This window comes from Pan troglodytes, chromosome 6 (assembly GCF_028858775.2).
Source record: "Pan troglodytes isolate AG18354 chromosome 6, NHGRI_mPanTro3-v2.0_pri, whole genome shotgun sequence".
In the NCBI taxonomy this organism is placed as follows: Eukaryota; Metazoa; Chordata; class Mammalia; order Primates; family Hominidae; genus Pan; species Pan troglodytes.
The window spans coordinates 159,780,270-159,795,057 of record NC_072404.2 but is presented as its reverse complement, the minus strand read 5'-3'; the positions used below and the strand labels follow the sequence as shown (position 1 = coordinate 159,795,057).

Below are 14,788 nucleotides of genomic sequence, written 5' to 3'. Positions count from 1 at the left end.
TGGGTGGCCTGTACCCAAGCCATTATCATCTGGCTGCATTCTTTTGGATTCTTATAATGCAGAGATCAGTATTAAATACCGTAGAGAACCACCCATGCTTTAGTCTCTGTCTTTTAGGACAGTGACTCATACATCTATATAATGGATGGCAGCAGCAAGATAAAAACAGAAACTATCCAAGGTAGAAAATACAGTACTTACTTCACCAAGAAAGTGTATGCCTTAAGAAATTCTTTTTTTGTGTGTTTGTGTCATTTTCTTAAGTAAGGTTTTAGTTCCTGCTGTGAGGGAAGCTGTATTGGAAAGGCAGAATCAAGATGAAAAACACTCTACTAGCAGAAACTTTAGCTAGGCAGCTTATTACTCTTTGCTTTGGAAAACTTGGGAGGAGCAGACAAACTATTAGTGACCCTAATGGCATTAATCACTAGCTGTATTTATTGAATTCTGTGGATTATGTCTCAGCTGAATCACAGAGAGAAGCATAAAGCAAACAAATTACACAAAGTAATTCACTATCAGTGAGCTAGCTTTTTATATTTGTTAAGGTGAAGAATTGGCATTAACCTATAAATATACTTTGGGACTCTTTCATGTTTGTAAATCAGAAAAGATGAAACCTTCCACTCTGGACTACGTAGGGGTTAGCATGATTCTTCTAAATATATATATCGCATTTTCTGGCACTACCTTACCCTACTGCCGCTACCACGTCCTTCTAGGAAAATAACTCCGTAGGTTACCTTACATTCTTCTCACCCCTTCTGGCCTCTTTTGGAAGACAAATAATTACAACAAATGACTGAAGGGGAAGTGACCTGATGTTCAGACCCAGAGGAAATGTTTACTTGTACAACTTTTATTGAATACATTAATATTATACAAAGCCCTATTTTGGGGCTAAGAGATCCTGCAAAGTCACTCACTCTTTAACAATTGTAGCATGGCTAGCCACAGGTAAATACAAGTGATTGAATGAGAAGTCAGCTATGTCTTAGTCTGATTGGGCTGTTATTTTTTTTTTCTTCAACTTTTATTTTAAGTTCAGGGATTCATGTGCAGGATGTGCAGGTTTGTTATATAGGTAAACGTGTGCCATGGTGGTTTGCTGCACAGATCATCCCATCACCTAGGTATTAAGCCCAGCATCCATTAGCTATTCTTCCTGATGCTCTCCCTCCCCTCCCCCCAACAACAGGCTCCAGTGTGTGGTGTTCCCCACCATGTGTCCATATGTTCTCATCACTCAACTCCCACTTAAAAGTGAGAGCGTGCAGTGTTTGATTTTCTGTTCCTGTGTTAGTTTGTTGAGGATAATGGTTTCCAACCCCATCCATGTCCCTGCAAAGGACATGAGGACATGGTCTCATTCCTTTTTATGGCTGCATAGTATTCCATGGTGTATATGTACCACATTTTCTTTATCCAGTCTATCATTGATGGGCATTTAGGTTGATTCCATGTCTTTGCTATTGTAAATAGTGCTGCAGTGAACATATGTGTGCATGTATCTTTATAATAGAACCATTTATATGTCTTTGGATAGATACCTAATAATGGGATTGCTAGGTCAAATGGTATTTCTTCCTCTAGGTCTTTGAAATATGGCCACACTGTCTTCCACAATGGTTGAACTAATTTACACACCCACCAACAGTGCATTCCTTTTTCTCCTTGACCTCATGAGCATCTGTTGTTTTTTCACTTTTTAGTAATAGCCATTCTGACTGGCACGAGATGGTAAGATGGTATCTCTGTGGTTTTGATTTGCATTTCTCTAATGACCAGTGATGTTGAGCTCTTTTTCATGTGTTGGCCATATGTATGTCTTGTTTTGAGAAGTGTCTGTTGATGTACTTTGCCCACTTTTTAATGGGGTTGTTGTTGTTTTTCTTGTAAATTTGTTTAAGTTCTTCGTAGACTCTGGATATTAGACCTTTGTAAGATGAATCAATTGCAAAAATTCTCTCCTATTCTGTAGGTTGTCTGTTCACTCTTATGAGCAGTTGTGAATGGCAGCTTATTGATGATTTGCTTGTCTGCTTGCTGTTATTGGTTTATAGGAATGCTAGCAATTTTTGCCTGAGACTTTACTAAAGTTGCTTATCAGCTTAAGAAGCTTTTGGGCTGAGACAATGGGGTTTTCCAGCTATTACAACCACTGTTTTTTTTTTTTTTTCTGTTTTTCACTTGCTTGGTGAATTTTCCTTCATCCCTTTATTTTGAGCCTATGTGTGTCTTTGCCCATGAGATGGGTCTCTTAAAGATAGCATACCACTGTTTCTTGGCTCTTTGTCCAGCTTGCCATTCTGTGTCTTTTAATTGGGGCATTCAGCCCACTTACATTGCTGAAAACTCAGAAAGCCAGAGTGCCTCGTTTCTTCCAAATGACTGCAACACCCCTCTAACAAGGGCACAGAACTGAGCTGAGGCTGAGATGGCTGAGTTGACAGAACTAGGCTTCAGAAGGTGGGTAATAATGAACTTCACCGAGCTAAAGGAGCATGTTGTAACCCAATGTAAAGAAGCTAAGAATTATGATAAAAACAATACAGTAGCTGATAGCCAGTTTAGAGAGAAACATAACCAAACTGATGGGGCTGAAAAACACAACATGAGAAATTCACAACGTAATCACAAGTATCAATAGTGGAATACACCAAGCAGAGGAAAGAATTTCAGAACTTGAAGACTATCTTACTTAAATAAGATAGGCAGACAAGAATAGAGAAAAAAGAATGAAAGGAATGAACGAGACCTCTGAGAAATATGGGATTATGTAAAGAGACTGAACCTATGACTGAGGTACCCAAAAGAGACAGGGAGAATGGAACCAAGTTGGAAAACACACTTCAGGATATCATCCAGGAGAACTTCCCAAACTAGCAAGATAGACCAACATTCAAATTCTTGAAATGCAGAGAATCCCAATAAGGTGCTCCATGGGAAGATCTACCGCAAGATGCATAATCATCAGATTCTCCACCATCAGAATGAAAGAAAAAATGTTTAGGGCAGCCAGAGAGAAAGACCATACCGCCTACAAAGGGAAGCCCGTCAGGCTAACAGCAGACCTTTCAGCAGAAACTCTGCAAGCCAGAAGATATTGGGGGCCAATATTCAACATTCTTAAAGAAAAGAATTTCCAACCCAGAATTTCATATCTGGCCAAACTAAGCTTCATAAGCGACGGAGAAATAAAATCCTTTTCAAATAGGCAAATGCTGAGGGAATTCGTCACCACCAGGCCTTGCAAGAGCTCTTGAAGCAAGCACTAAATATGGTCCTTTTCAGGACCCTGAAATATTTGTAGTGGCATTACCAGCCACTACAAAAACACACTGAAGTACAGACCAGTGATACTATGAAGCAACCACGTAAATATGTCTGCAGAATAACCAGCTAGCATCATAATGACAGGATCAAATTCACACATAACAATACTGACCTTAAGTGGGCTGTTGTAAAAAAATATTATAAACAGTGTGGTTTATAAACAACAGAAGCTTATTTCTCACAGTTCTGGAGGCTGCAGTGTCCAAGATCATCGCACTAGCAGCTTCTGTGTCTGGTGGGGGACTGTTTTCTGGTTCATAAATGGTATCTTCTCACTTTGTGCCCACATAGTGGAAGGGGCAGACAGCCTCAGGCCTCTTTTATAAAGACACTAATCTCACCTAATCCTCCCCCAAAGGCCTCACCTCTTGATACCATCACATCGAGAATTAGGTTTCAACATATGAATTTTGGCAGGGGGAGGCATAAATATTCAGAACATAGCAAGCTGTGAGCAAAGAAATGAAGTGGCCTTCATGGTCTTCCTTGCTCTTCCCTCATTTCATACCATTTCTTTTACAAACACTTTTGTCTTCCTACTTTTCTTTCTATTCCCTGAATGTGGATATTATTTTTCTCTCTCACCCTCTTGCCATGGCTTCATTTATTTATTTGGACTTTTCTTGTCCTATCAATTACTAGGAAGCCTTTCCTTCCTTTTCTCTTACTAGCTTGCTCCCCCAAGCCTGGCACTTCTTGTGTGCCACTGTAGCACTCTGTCAATTACTTATAGTGTCAGTTCCATGATGGCCTGGCTTGTCTATCCCTACTCTTAGACTTCAAACCTGTTGGGACTGCGACAACTATTGTATCAGTAGTCTAGTATATATAAAATATATATTTAATAAATATTTGATGAATTTGATTAAGTATCCTATAGATGGAGGATTCACCAGTGTGTAGTTTTGGCTCTGGCCTCTCCCGAGCTCTCCTTCTGCGTTTGCAACTTTTAACTGAACTTGGACCCTGAAATATTCTACAATCTCAAACTCTGTCTAAAATATTGTTCTTATTCTTGTTATTTACAAGACTCACATATTGGTTTTTTTAATTTAAAATTAAGATTGTATACTGTTTACACAAGAGAATGTTGAGAAATATGATTAGAAAGGTTGATTGAATCAGCTTATAGAATGCCATAGTGACTTGCCTGTCTTATAGGAGTAGATGGTGGTGGCTTGTTAGAAGAGTTTTATATTAAATCATTCTGCTTGCCGTGTGCTTAGATGGGCAGCAATAAGCCTTAATTAAGTAAATGGCAACCCACTTTTCTTTTTCTCAGCATCTTTCAGGAACGATGAAAGAGAATACAATGACTATAGTCTATGTGCTTCAGTGTAATTATAAATTTTGCTTACATCATATAACACATGTGATTTAGTACAGAAACTATCTTCACAGAAACTCCTATTTAGTTCTTGCCGTATTAATCACCTCAGAGAAAATTTGCTAGGTTATATGTAGTACATAAAAATTAATGTATTGTTTATTGTATCTCATATGTAGTACCTAATTCAATTGTATACAATTATGTGCGCACAGTTTTTGCTCTTCATGTATGTATTGTTAATATTCTATAAGTTTTATTTCCTTTGTCCTCTTTTCTTGGCGATTTCATCTTTCTTTTTCTAGAGCAAAGGAGACAGTACATTTTGGGCAAAAAGTTGATAGTAAATTTTAAACTGCTTTTCATCAAAAACCTTTTTTACTTTAGGTTTGCTATTGACTTTACCTTTTTCTTCCTTATATCTCATCCTTCCTTTTCTCCAACTAGACAGGTCGTTAAAAATGTAAACTGGTTCTCTAGACTGGACATAATCTCATTTCCAGAAGCTGCTGGACACTTATATACAGTTTTCTGAACCTTGAAATCCTAGCAAAGCCATAAAAGCAGACAAGATATTTTCTTTCCTATAGGGAAAATCTGTCATCATGAGTCGTGAAAGTTACTGACAACACATTCTACCACCTAAATGTATAATACTAAACTGCTAGCATTGGAGATACAGTGAAATCATTTCTGATAAATCATACTAAGCCTAATATAATAGTATCTTAGCAAATGTTATACTGAATATTAAATTTTTTAATTAAATTTGTGATTATGAAATTACTGTTTTATATTAAGAATAATCTTTATGTAACATTTTAGGTACTGATTAAAATTTGAAGTTATAATGTAAGGCAATAATAAAGTGACTTTTAAAAATGTATCTTTTTCAAAATTTGTGTGTGCCTGAACTATAAAATATTTCAAAATTAGCTGTATATTCATTAAATATAATTATGAATAAATACTAAATATAAGATCTAACTAAATATATAATCTAGTGCGACAACTTAAACTAGCGTAAATAAGTAGGATACAATATGAGTAGGAAAATTCAAATTTTTAACTTGCTTTAATATAATTGGTTTCAATTAATATCAGTATTATTGTGTACAGTAAATCCTTAACATTGTTGATAGTTTTTTAGAAACTGATTTTAACCAAAATGACATAAAAGAAAACCCATTTTACCCTAGGCTAATTGGTATCAGCAAGAGTTAAGTTCCTACAGCATGTTTCTTGTCACAAAAACATCACCAAACTTCTGAATAAAGACCAAACACTTCTAATATTTAACACTGAAATAAATATGAGCTATATGTACATTTAAGAAAAATCAATAAAAATCACTTCTCAGCCTTTTAGCTAAGATCAAGTGAAGAAAGATCAATGAAAACAACAAGCAAGATAATTATTTACCAGCTTATTTCAGTTCAGGGTGATGGGCAGTTGGAGCTTTTCTGGGCAGCTCAGGGGACAAAGAGGGAACTGATCCAGGACAGGACACATTCTACTCTGAGGCACACTTACACACACACACACACACACACTCTCTCTCTCTCACAGCGGGACTGTGTAGACAGCCAGTTCACCGGAAGTGCACATCTTTGGGATGTAGGTAGAAACCAGAGTACCTAGAGAAAGCCCACATAGACGTGGTGAGATCATGCAGACCCTATACATTTAATGGCCCTAGCCAGGTTTTTTCCTCATCAACCTTATAAGGAAATGACCTTGAATGAAAGGACGTTATTCAAGGATCTTGATACTGTTTGGCTCTGTGTCATTACGCAAATCTCACCTCGAGTTGTAATCCCCATAATCCCCACGTGTCAAGGGTGGGACCAGGAGGAGGTAATTGGACCGTGGGGGTGGTTCCCCCGTGCTGTTCCTGTGATAGTGAGTGAGTCTCACGGGATCTGATGGTTTAATAAGCATCTGTCATTTCCCTTGCTTGTTCTAACTCCATCCTGCCAGCCTGTGAAGAAGGTGCCTGTTTCTCCTTTGCCTTCTGCCATGATTGTAAGTTTCCTGAGGACTCTCCAGCAATATGGAACTGTGAGTCAATTAAACCTCTTTCCTTTATAAATTACCCAGTCTCGGATGTTTCTTCATAGCAGTGTGAGAATGGACTAATACAGGCCTGCTTTATATAAATGGAGGTTTTACAGCCTCAACTAATTCTGATAGCAGTCATAGTCCATTCTAGAGAGTACTAATTACAGTTGATTACTTTGAAGAAGGGAGAAAAGAGAGAAAGGTATGTGTTAGAGAATATACTTGTTATGATTTCAACCCTCTAAAATCGATTGAATCTTGTTTTATGGCCTAAAACAGGGGTTGGCAAACTACTCTAAACAGAGTTTTCCTGGAGCACAGCCATGCCCATTGTCTTCTTATTTTCTACGGCTCCTATCATGCTGCCATGGCAGAGTTAAGTAGTTGTGACAGAGACCTTATAGCCCGTAGAGCCTAAAATATTGACTGTCTTGCTCTTTAAGAAAAAAATTATAAGGCCTGGTGCGGTGGCTTATGCCTGTAATCCCAGCACTTTGGGAGGCTGAGGCGGGCCTGAGGTCAGGAGTTGGAAACCAGCCTGACCAACATGGACCCTGTCTCTACTAAAAATACAAAATTAGCCGGGTGTGGTGGCACATGCCTGTGATCCCAGCTACTGGGAAGGCTGAGGCAGGAGAATCGCTTGAACCTGGGAGGCAGAGGTTGCTGTGAGCCGAGATCGCACCATTGTACTCCAGCCTGGGCAGCAAGAGTGAAATTCCATTTCAAAAAAATTTTTTTAAATGTTGCTCCCTGGCCTAGAATAGTGTCTAATTTGAAGAATGTTTCATGTGCAAGTTAAAGAGAATGTATATATCTGTTGGTGGTGGCTGGAATATTCTAGAAATACCAGTTAGATGAAGCTGTCTGATAACGTTTTTCTTACTACTTTTTAACAGCTTTATTCAGATATAGCCATATTCTAAATAATTTACTCATTTAAAGTCTACAGTCCAGAGGTTTTAGTGTTCATAGATAGCTGCAACCATCTCCATTTTCGGTAGTGGCAAGCATGCGGAGCAACAGGAACTCTCTTTCATTGCTGCCAATTCTGAACGTTTTTACCACCTCAAAAAGAAACCTGTACCCTTCGACTATCATCCTCTTTCTTTCCCCCAGCCCTGACAACCACTAATCTACTTTTTGTCCCTTTAGGTTTTCCTCTTTGGTATTTGCAAATGGAAGGAATCATATGTTATGTGGACTTCTGTGCCTGGCTTCTTTCACTTGGCATAATGTTTTCAAGGTTCATCCAAGTTGTAGTGTATAAGATTTTGTATGCACATGTTTTCATCTCTCTATATCTAGTATACACCTAGGAATAAAATTGCCATATGTTTTTATTGTATCTCTATGTTTAATCATTTATTGCCAGATTGTTTTCTCCTCTATTCAGATCCATTGCCCATGCTGTTAAGACTATTTTTTAAGAGCAGTTTTTAGGGTCACAGGAAAATTGAGGGAAGGATACAAAGACAGCCAAGATACCACATATCCCCACACATTGCTAGTTTCCCCATTATCAACATCCCTCACCAGAGTGATAGAATTTTTTTTTACAATTGAGGAACCAACATTGACACATTATTGTCACCCAAAGTCTGTAGTTTATGTTAGGGTTCACAATTGGTGTTTTACATTGCATAGATTTGGACAAATGTGTGACATGTATCCACCATTATAGAATCATATAGTAATCACTGCCCAGAGCTGTCATTTTTCCACTATCTGAATTTCTACTTCTTTTGTGTGGCTTTTCTAAGTGGCTGCAGTGAGAGGTTAATTCCCATTGCAGGGGTGGAAGTAGTAGTCTGTATGTTTTAATTTCCTACTAACCCATAAAATTTACATTGCTTATGCTGATTGCTCAGTTATGGAATTGAATATTAAATTTGTTTGTTTACTAACTAGAATGAAATATGCTGTCTAGAAGCCTCATGTGATTTTGTGATGGTGCCTCCCTTCCCCACTTCTCCATTCATAAAAACAAACCACGAACCTAGCTTCACGAGAGAGTGTGCTTGGGGACCTGTCACTTGTGCTGTGGAGCAACTTTGCATTGCCCTCTTGCTGCGGCTTGATGACTGTGCACCTCTGTTGGGCATGCAAGCAAAGCAGATTACAGACAAGGGCCAGGATTTTCGAAAAAGTGAAACTGCATCCTGTGAAGGAGGTGGAGCAGGATTATTTCTCTATGCTGGTCAAGGGCATATGTTGTTCAATGAAGAAAGCAGGAGGAGGAGGAGAGAAGACCTTTTGAATCTCTGTGACACCAATGCAGGTGGCTTCATATCACTCAGTCCTGGCTTTCTACCATAAAATTCAGATGATAAACATCAGCCTCATGGGAATGTTATGGAAATTAGCTAAAATTATATTGATTAATAAACATAAAATGTATGAATAAAATACAGAGACTGACATAGAACAAATATTCAAAAAAATGTGTCCTGGAAGGTTTTCTCTAGGGTAAGAGCCCTCAAGTCTTCTTCTTTTTGGCAGCTTTTTCTGTGTTTCCCTCTTTGTCTCAATGAAGAGGCCTTCTGCAAAATTATATATTTTTTCTTGTCATTGATCTATCCTCATTCTGTTCCCCAATCATTATTTTAACTAGGTGATATGGAGATTCTATCTATATTTCATTTGTTAATGTTTTTGTTACTGTTTTTTCCCTCTGGATGTCGTTAGCATATAAAGACATCTTTAAATAATTATTTTGGGAAACAATGTTATTTTCTGCCTTGTGATGAATCCTGGGCTAGACAGTTTGAGACGATGTGATCAATTATTCTAAGAGATAAAACACTGTCTTCTTTGGGTAACTTAACTAAAGTCATTTATAACAACCTCAGTGGCTGCTAAGTACTATTTAATGTTCTTGTAATCAGAGTCTAAGCGTTTTCAGTTAATTTTTCATTTTCCTTCACATTTTTATTTCCTTTCGCAAGTGGCATTATTAATTTTCTTTTAACTTATTAAATTAAGGTATGCTTTATAAAATTTTTCAAAGAAAAATTAATCCCATCCCCTGAGATAATCAGTGTGAATAGCTTGAATCATTCACTTCCATAACTTCCTTTGTGTCTATACAAAAATGCACAAATATGTTTAGGCTTTTTTTACTTAGTAACATGTGATGGGCATTCCCTCTAGAACAGTAGACAGTGGTTAGCTCATCTAAAAGCTGCCTACTTTCCCTAACAGGTTACATTATGTTTTATTCCACCTTCCCTATATTGTTGAACATTCCATTTTTTTCTCTCCTTGTTATTTCCCTTGCTTTATTGTGCAGATATCCTAGGTACTGTTAAAACAAAAACAAAAACAAACAAAAAAGCCAGGATGGATTCCCAAAGTGGGATTGCCTGTTTGCAGGCAGTATCCTAGTCACGACTTCACTAGTCTTGTGTTTGCGCCTATTTTCACTCAGCCTTGTCAATACCCACTTCACTTTTCTTAATTTTTAAGTTTTTGTGTAAAAGAAAGTACTCAATTTTTGCTTCAAAATTTATTCCCTTGATAATTATTTTAGATTTACCATGTTTTCATATACTTACTGCTTGTGTGAATAGGCTTTGGCACTTTTTCTATTTGTATCTTTTTCCTTTACCACTTTGGGGTGCTCTTCGTGTGTTGGGGACAGAAATTCTTATGGGTTATATATTTTGCATATGTAAAAGTTATAATTTGACCTTTTTATTAACATATTGTTACATTTTTACATAATCTGTCAACTTATTTATTGTTGTGTTTTCTGTCTCTTACCCAAATTTACACAAATATTTAAATATCTTTTGGCACTATTATTATATTTAGAGACTTATTTATTGCAAGCAGTTGAACTGATTGTGTTTATAAACATAGTCAAAATGTGGTAACATTTTTGTGTATTATATTTTGTGTCACTCTTGTTCCCCCCCACCAAATTTATATGATTTTACAGAGAATGTTAGCACAAATCTTTAAACGATTCATTCCTTCTTTTATCAGACTGAAAACTACTTTCTTTCTATGTCTGTATTCATGCTCTTCTTCAACAATATTCCCAAATTTTCTTCTCCTAACGTAGTCTGTCCTCAAGATCCTGTCCTTCCTTCTGGTACAACTAGCACAAATCCTTTTTCTCTCGTGCCTCAGGGAAACCTTTATAAACTATATAGGTTGACCAAATTAGTAGTGATTAATAAAATCAGCAGGAAAGAGTACATTTATGCAGAGAACGTTCTCTACCAGAAACATCATTGTTCTGTTTCGTAAATGCATATGTGTGGGAGGCTGTATACTTAGCCATTAAAGAACAAAGAGTGAACTGCCTGGGTTCGAGTTCTGGCTCTACCTCTTATTAGCCTTATAATCTAGGGCAAACTACTTAACTTCACTTGCAATAATTCTTATTTGAACTGAATAGCTTAAACTGTGCTTATTGTGTGCCAGGCATTTTCCAAGCGCTTTATATATATTAACTCCTAATCCTCACAAGCACTCTAAATTATCCTCATTTTATACATGGAGACATGAGGTTCAGAAAAAGCTTAAATAATCTGCACAAGCTAGAAAGTGGGGGGGAGGGGCAGTTGTAATCATAAGTGCCTAATAAATGTTTCTTTCCTCGTTCTTCTTTTCTACTCCCCTCTTGCCCTTTCTTTCCTCTCCTGGCTTTTCTCTTTGTACCATTTTCCACCTTCTCCTATCTCCTCTTCCCCCACTTCACTCTTTTCCCCCTCTTCACCCTTCTTTCCTTTTTCTCCTTGTTCCTCCTACTTCCTCTTCTCTCCCTTTCGCCCCCCCGCCCCCCATTTTCTCCCTCTTCCCTTCATTCTCCTTCTCTACCTCGTCATCTTATTATATCATTTTCAGCGTCAGTGCCCTTCATCCTTTGGGGCGTACCAAGATCAATCAGAGACACATCCTGCTTCAGAGGCCTTACCATCTGTTAGTAGCTAAAAGACAAACAACTTGCTTAAAATGAAATGGAAAGTAAGAGATTTTAGTGCTATTCAAGTTTTAAGGGAATAAGTGTGTCTTTCCTGGGGGCAAAACAAAAACAAAACAAAAAAACCCAGCTTTATGGAGGGACAGTTTCCTTTAGTGGCATCAGGAAAGGCCCTGTAAAGGCAGTAGTTATATTCTATCTACTCCATTGTATTTAGAATATTTCCTAAATTTATCAGCCTCCCTCTTGATTATTACTTGTGATGGATCTTAAGTTCACTAATTGATCTCAGTACTTTTTGGACTCTTATTTTATCATCAATGAGTGACCAGTATGGAAAGAGTTAAAATGAAAATGTGTAAGGAGTCTGGGCCATTTGTGGAGAGTTTGGGACACCTTTCAGTACTAACAAGTCAGTGCCCATAGATTGAGGATAGCAAAGAAAAGATAGATCGGTGTGTCTAAGTCAACAGTAGGTAGAAACATGGTCAGTGGCTACACAAATCCCATACCCACAGTCAGTTGCTACGTGTAATCAGTCCCCAAAGAGTTCTGAAAATAATCTGCTTGTGTAAACTGTCATTTATATCATAACATAGCTCTTCTACATCTGTGAAGTGTCATCCTCAGTAAGTACCTCTTCACAATGCCCAGGCACCATGGCAACAGGCACCTCAGGAAAAGTGAGATGGGCTTTTAATTGCAGCGTCAAAAAGTACATTTCAGCAAGTTTCAAAAACGAGTGCATTATATGACCAAAAGTTATAATTATTTTAGTCATCTCAGCATGAATGCCAGGTGTATTTTTGCCATGGGTCTTCTTAGAAGTAAGCATCCTGATTCAATTTGAAAGCATACATGTTACATTGGAGAAAATTATATTAAAAGTTAACAGAAGTTAGGTATCTACTACCTATATAAGTTTGTTTTCCTGTTAATATTTTCCACTAAAATATAAGTGAATTTGCATGAATGCTTTCTTTCATTATTCACAGTGTAAGATATAGGGAGATCTAATTGTCTTTAGGATGAATTGTCCCTAAGGGGATAGATGCTCAGTTGCCTGTGTGTATCAGCTTTTATTTTTCATTTTTATTTATTGACAAAATCAATATGCTATTTGGAAACTGCCAGATTGGTTCTAGAGATCTGACAGACTAAAATTTGGAGAGCAACATAAAGTCGGTCTTCCCAGGATGTTGCTTGAACCAGCAGAGACCCAGAGTCCTAATTTTAAATGGTTGCTTTATGTGGTGAAATAGATTGGATATTGGCTTTACAGACAAAATGCCCTTGATGTCTTGGATCTCAGTTCTTCAGAAAGGATAATGAGGATATTAGAAGGGTAATTTCTTTTATTCCTTCCAGCCCTAATATTCTGTGATTCATCTGAGTATTAATTTGCACGCAGTTATATGGAGATGGGTGGAAACATTGTAAAGAAACTTTGAAAATGAATGAATTTATACAACAAGAAAAAATAAAGAGAAAAAAACTTAATATCTATTTTTGGTCCTAACAGGGGTAAGGTATAAATTATTTACCTAAACAGGTATAAAATGAAATTGAAAGTAATAGATACGGTGTGCAGGGAAGTTTCCAGGAAGAAAGCTTATGGGAAGATGTTGAAACCAGATGTGATTTGAACACCTAAGTACTTACATTTACTTTCCAGTTCTACTTTTTTTTCTGAAATTAGCTGTAGTCTTTTGCATATAGTTGGTGTTCAGTGAATATTTGTGGAATGAATTGACTAATAAAAAATTGTTGGGCCTAGCTCATCTGAGCTAAGGAATTTATATGGTACAGATCTTTGTGGTAACTCAAAGAAGAGGTGGCCCAACACAGATCAGTTAGATTAGGTTTGACCTCAGAAATAATATTTCCAATTGAGTCAAGAACCTTACAAAAAGAAATGTGCTAAAGGACAGGGTTAGTATTTTTTTCTCCAAATTTTGTCTCTATTAATTTTATTCTGAACTCACACATCAGATTTTCTGAGAGAGATGTGTCATAACATTAGTCCCCTTTGCCCTAGTTTGTTACCCCTTTGCCCAAGCAGTGAGAGCCAGGTACATTGTCTTCTGCTGGTAGTTACACACCCATAGGTGAAGGATAAGGCAACATGTTTTTGTTTTTTATTTTTCTTATTATTAAGTAGAAAATACAGCTGTGTTTCTCCCCTCATGAAAGGGTCTCCATAGAAATTTTCTGGACGTGAATCCTAACCCCTTGGGTATATTAATAAAATGTCTCCAGGAGCCAGATAACCCCCCGTGTTTTATATATTATTGTGTCTGGAATTGGTAGGTTCTTGGTCTCCCTGACTTCAATAATGAAGCTGCGGACCCTTGCGGTGAGTGTTACAGTTCTCAAAGGTGGCACATCTGGAGTTTGTTCCTTCTGATGTTTGGATGTGTTCGGAGTTTCTTCCTTCTGATGGGCTCGTGGTCTCGCTGGCTTCAGGAGTGAGACTGCAGACCTTCGTGGTGAGTGTTACAACTCTTAAGGCGGTGCGTCTGGAGTTGTTTGTTCCTCCTGTCGGGAGTTGCTCATTCCTCCCAGTGGGTTTGTGGTCTCGCTGGCTTCAGAAGTGAAGCTGCAGACCTTTGCGGTGAGTGTTACAGCTCATAAAGGCAGTGCAGACACAAAGAGTGAAAGAACAAAGCTTCCACAGTGTGGAAGGGGACCCTAGCGGGTTGCCACTGCTAACTCAGGCAGCCTGCTTTTATTCCCTTATCTGGCCCCACCCACATCCTGCTGATTGGTCCATTTTACAGAGAGCTGATTGGTCTGTTTTACAGAGAGCTGATTGGTCTGTTTTGACAGGGTGCTGATTGGTGCGTTTACAAACCTTGAGCTAGACACAGAGTGCTGATTGGTGTATTTACAATCCCTTAGCTAGACATAAAGTTTCTCCACGTGCCCACTAGATTAGCTAGATACAGAGCACTGACTGGTGCATTTACAAACCTTGAGCTAGACACAGGGTGCTGACTGGTGTATTTACAAACCTTGAGCTAGACACAGAGTGCTGATTGGCGTGTTTAGAAACCTTCAGCTAGACACAGAGTGCTGATTGGTGTGTTTACAAACCTTGAGCTAGACACAGAGTGCTGATTGGTGTATTT

General features: G+C 37.9%; 1 protein-coding gene across 29 annotated transcripts in view; it reads left to right on the top strand.

Annotated features, from left to right (window-relative positions):
* The window catches only part of TPK1 (thiamin pyrophosphokinase 1), a 384,685-nt gene that overhangs the window by 169,110 nt on the left and 200,787 nt on the right, over positions 1 to 14,788 (top strand). For 3 of the 29 annotated variants that reach the window (XM_054655262.2, XM_063815722.1, XM_063815715.1), the window contains one exon: positions 6,644 to 6,724. The exons of 24 other annotated variants lie outside the window; for them this stretch is intronic. In XM_054655262.2, the coding sequence (XP_054511237.1) occupies positions 6,717 to 6,724 (8 nt within the window). In that variant the 5' untranslated portion in view covers positions 6,644 to 6,716. Of the gene's footprint in view, positions 1 to 6,643; positions 6,725 to 12,611; positions 14,147 to 14,788 lie in introns of those variants that run through there. 2 more of the 29 variants (XM_063815735.1, XM_063815717.1) reach the window with 2 other exon arrangements.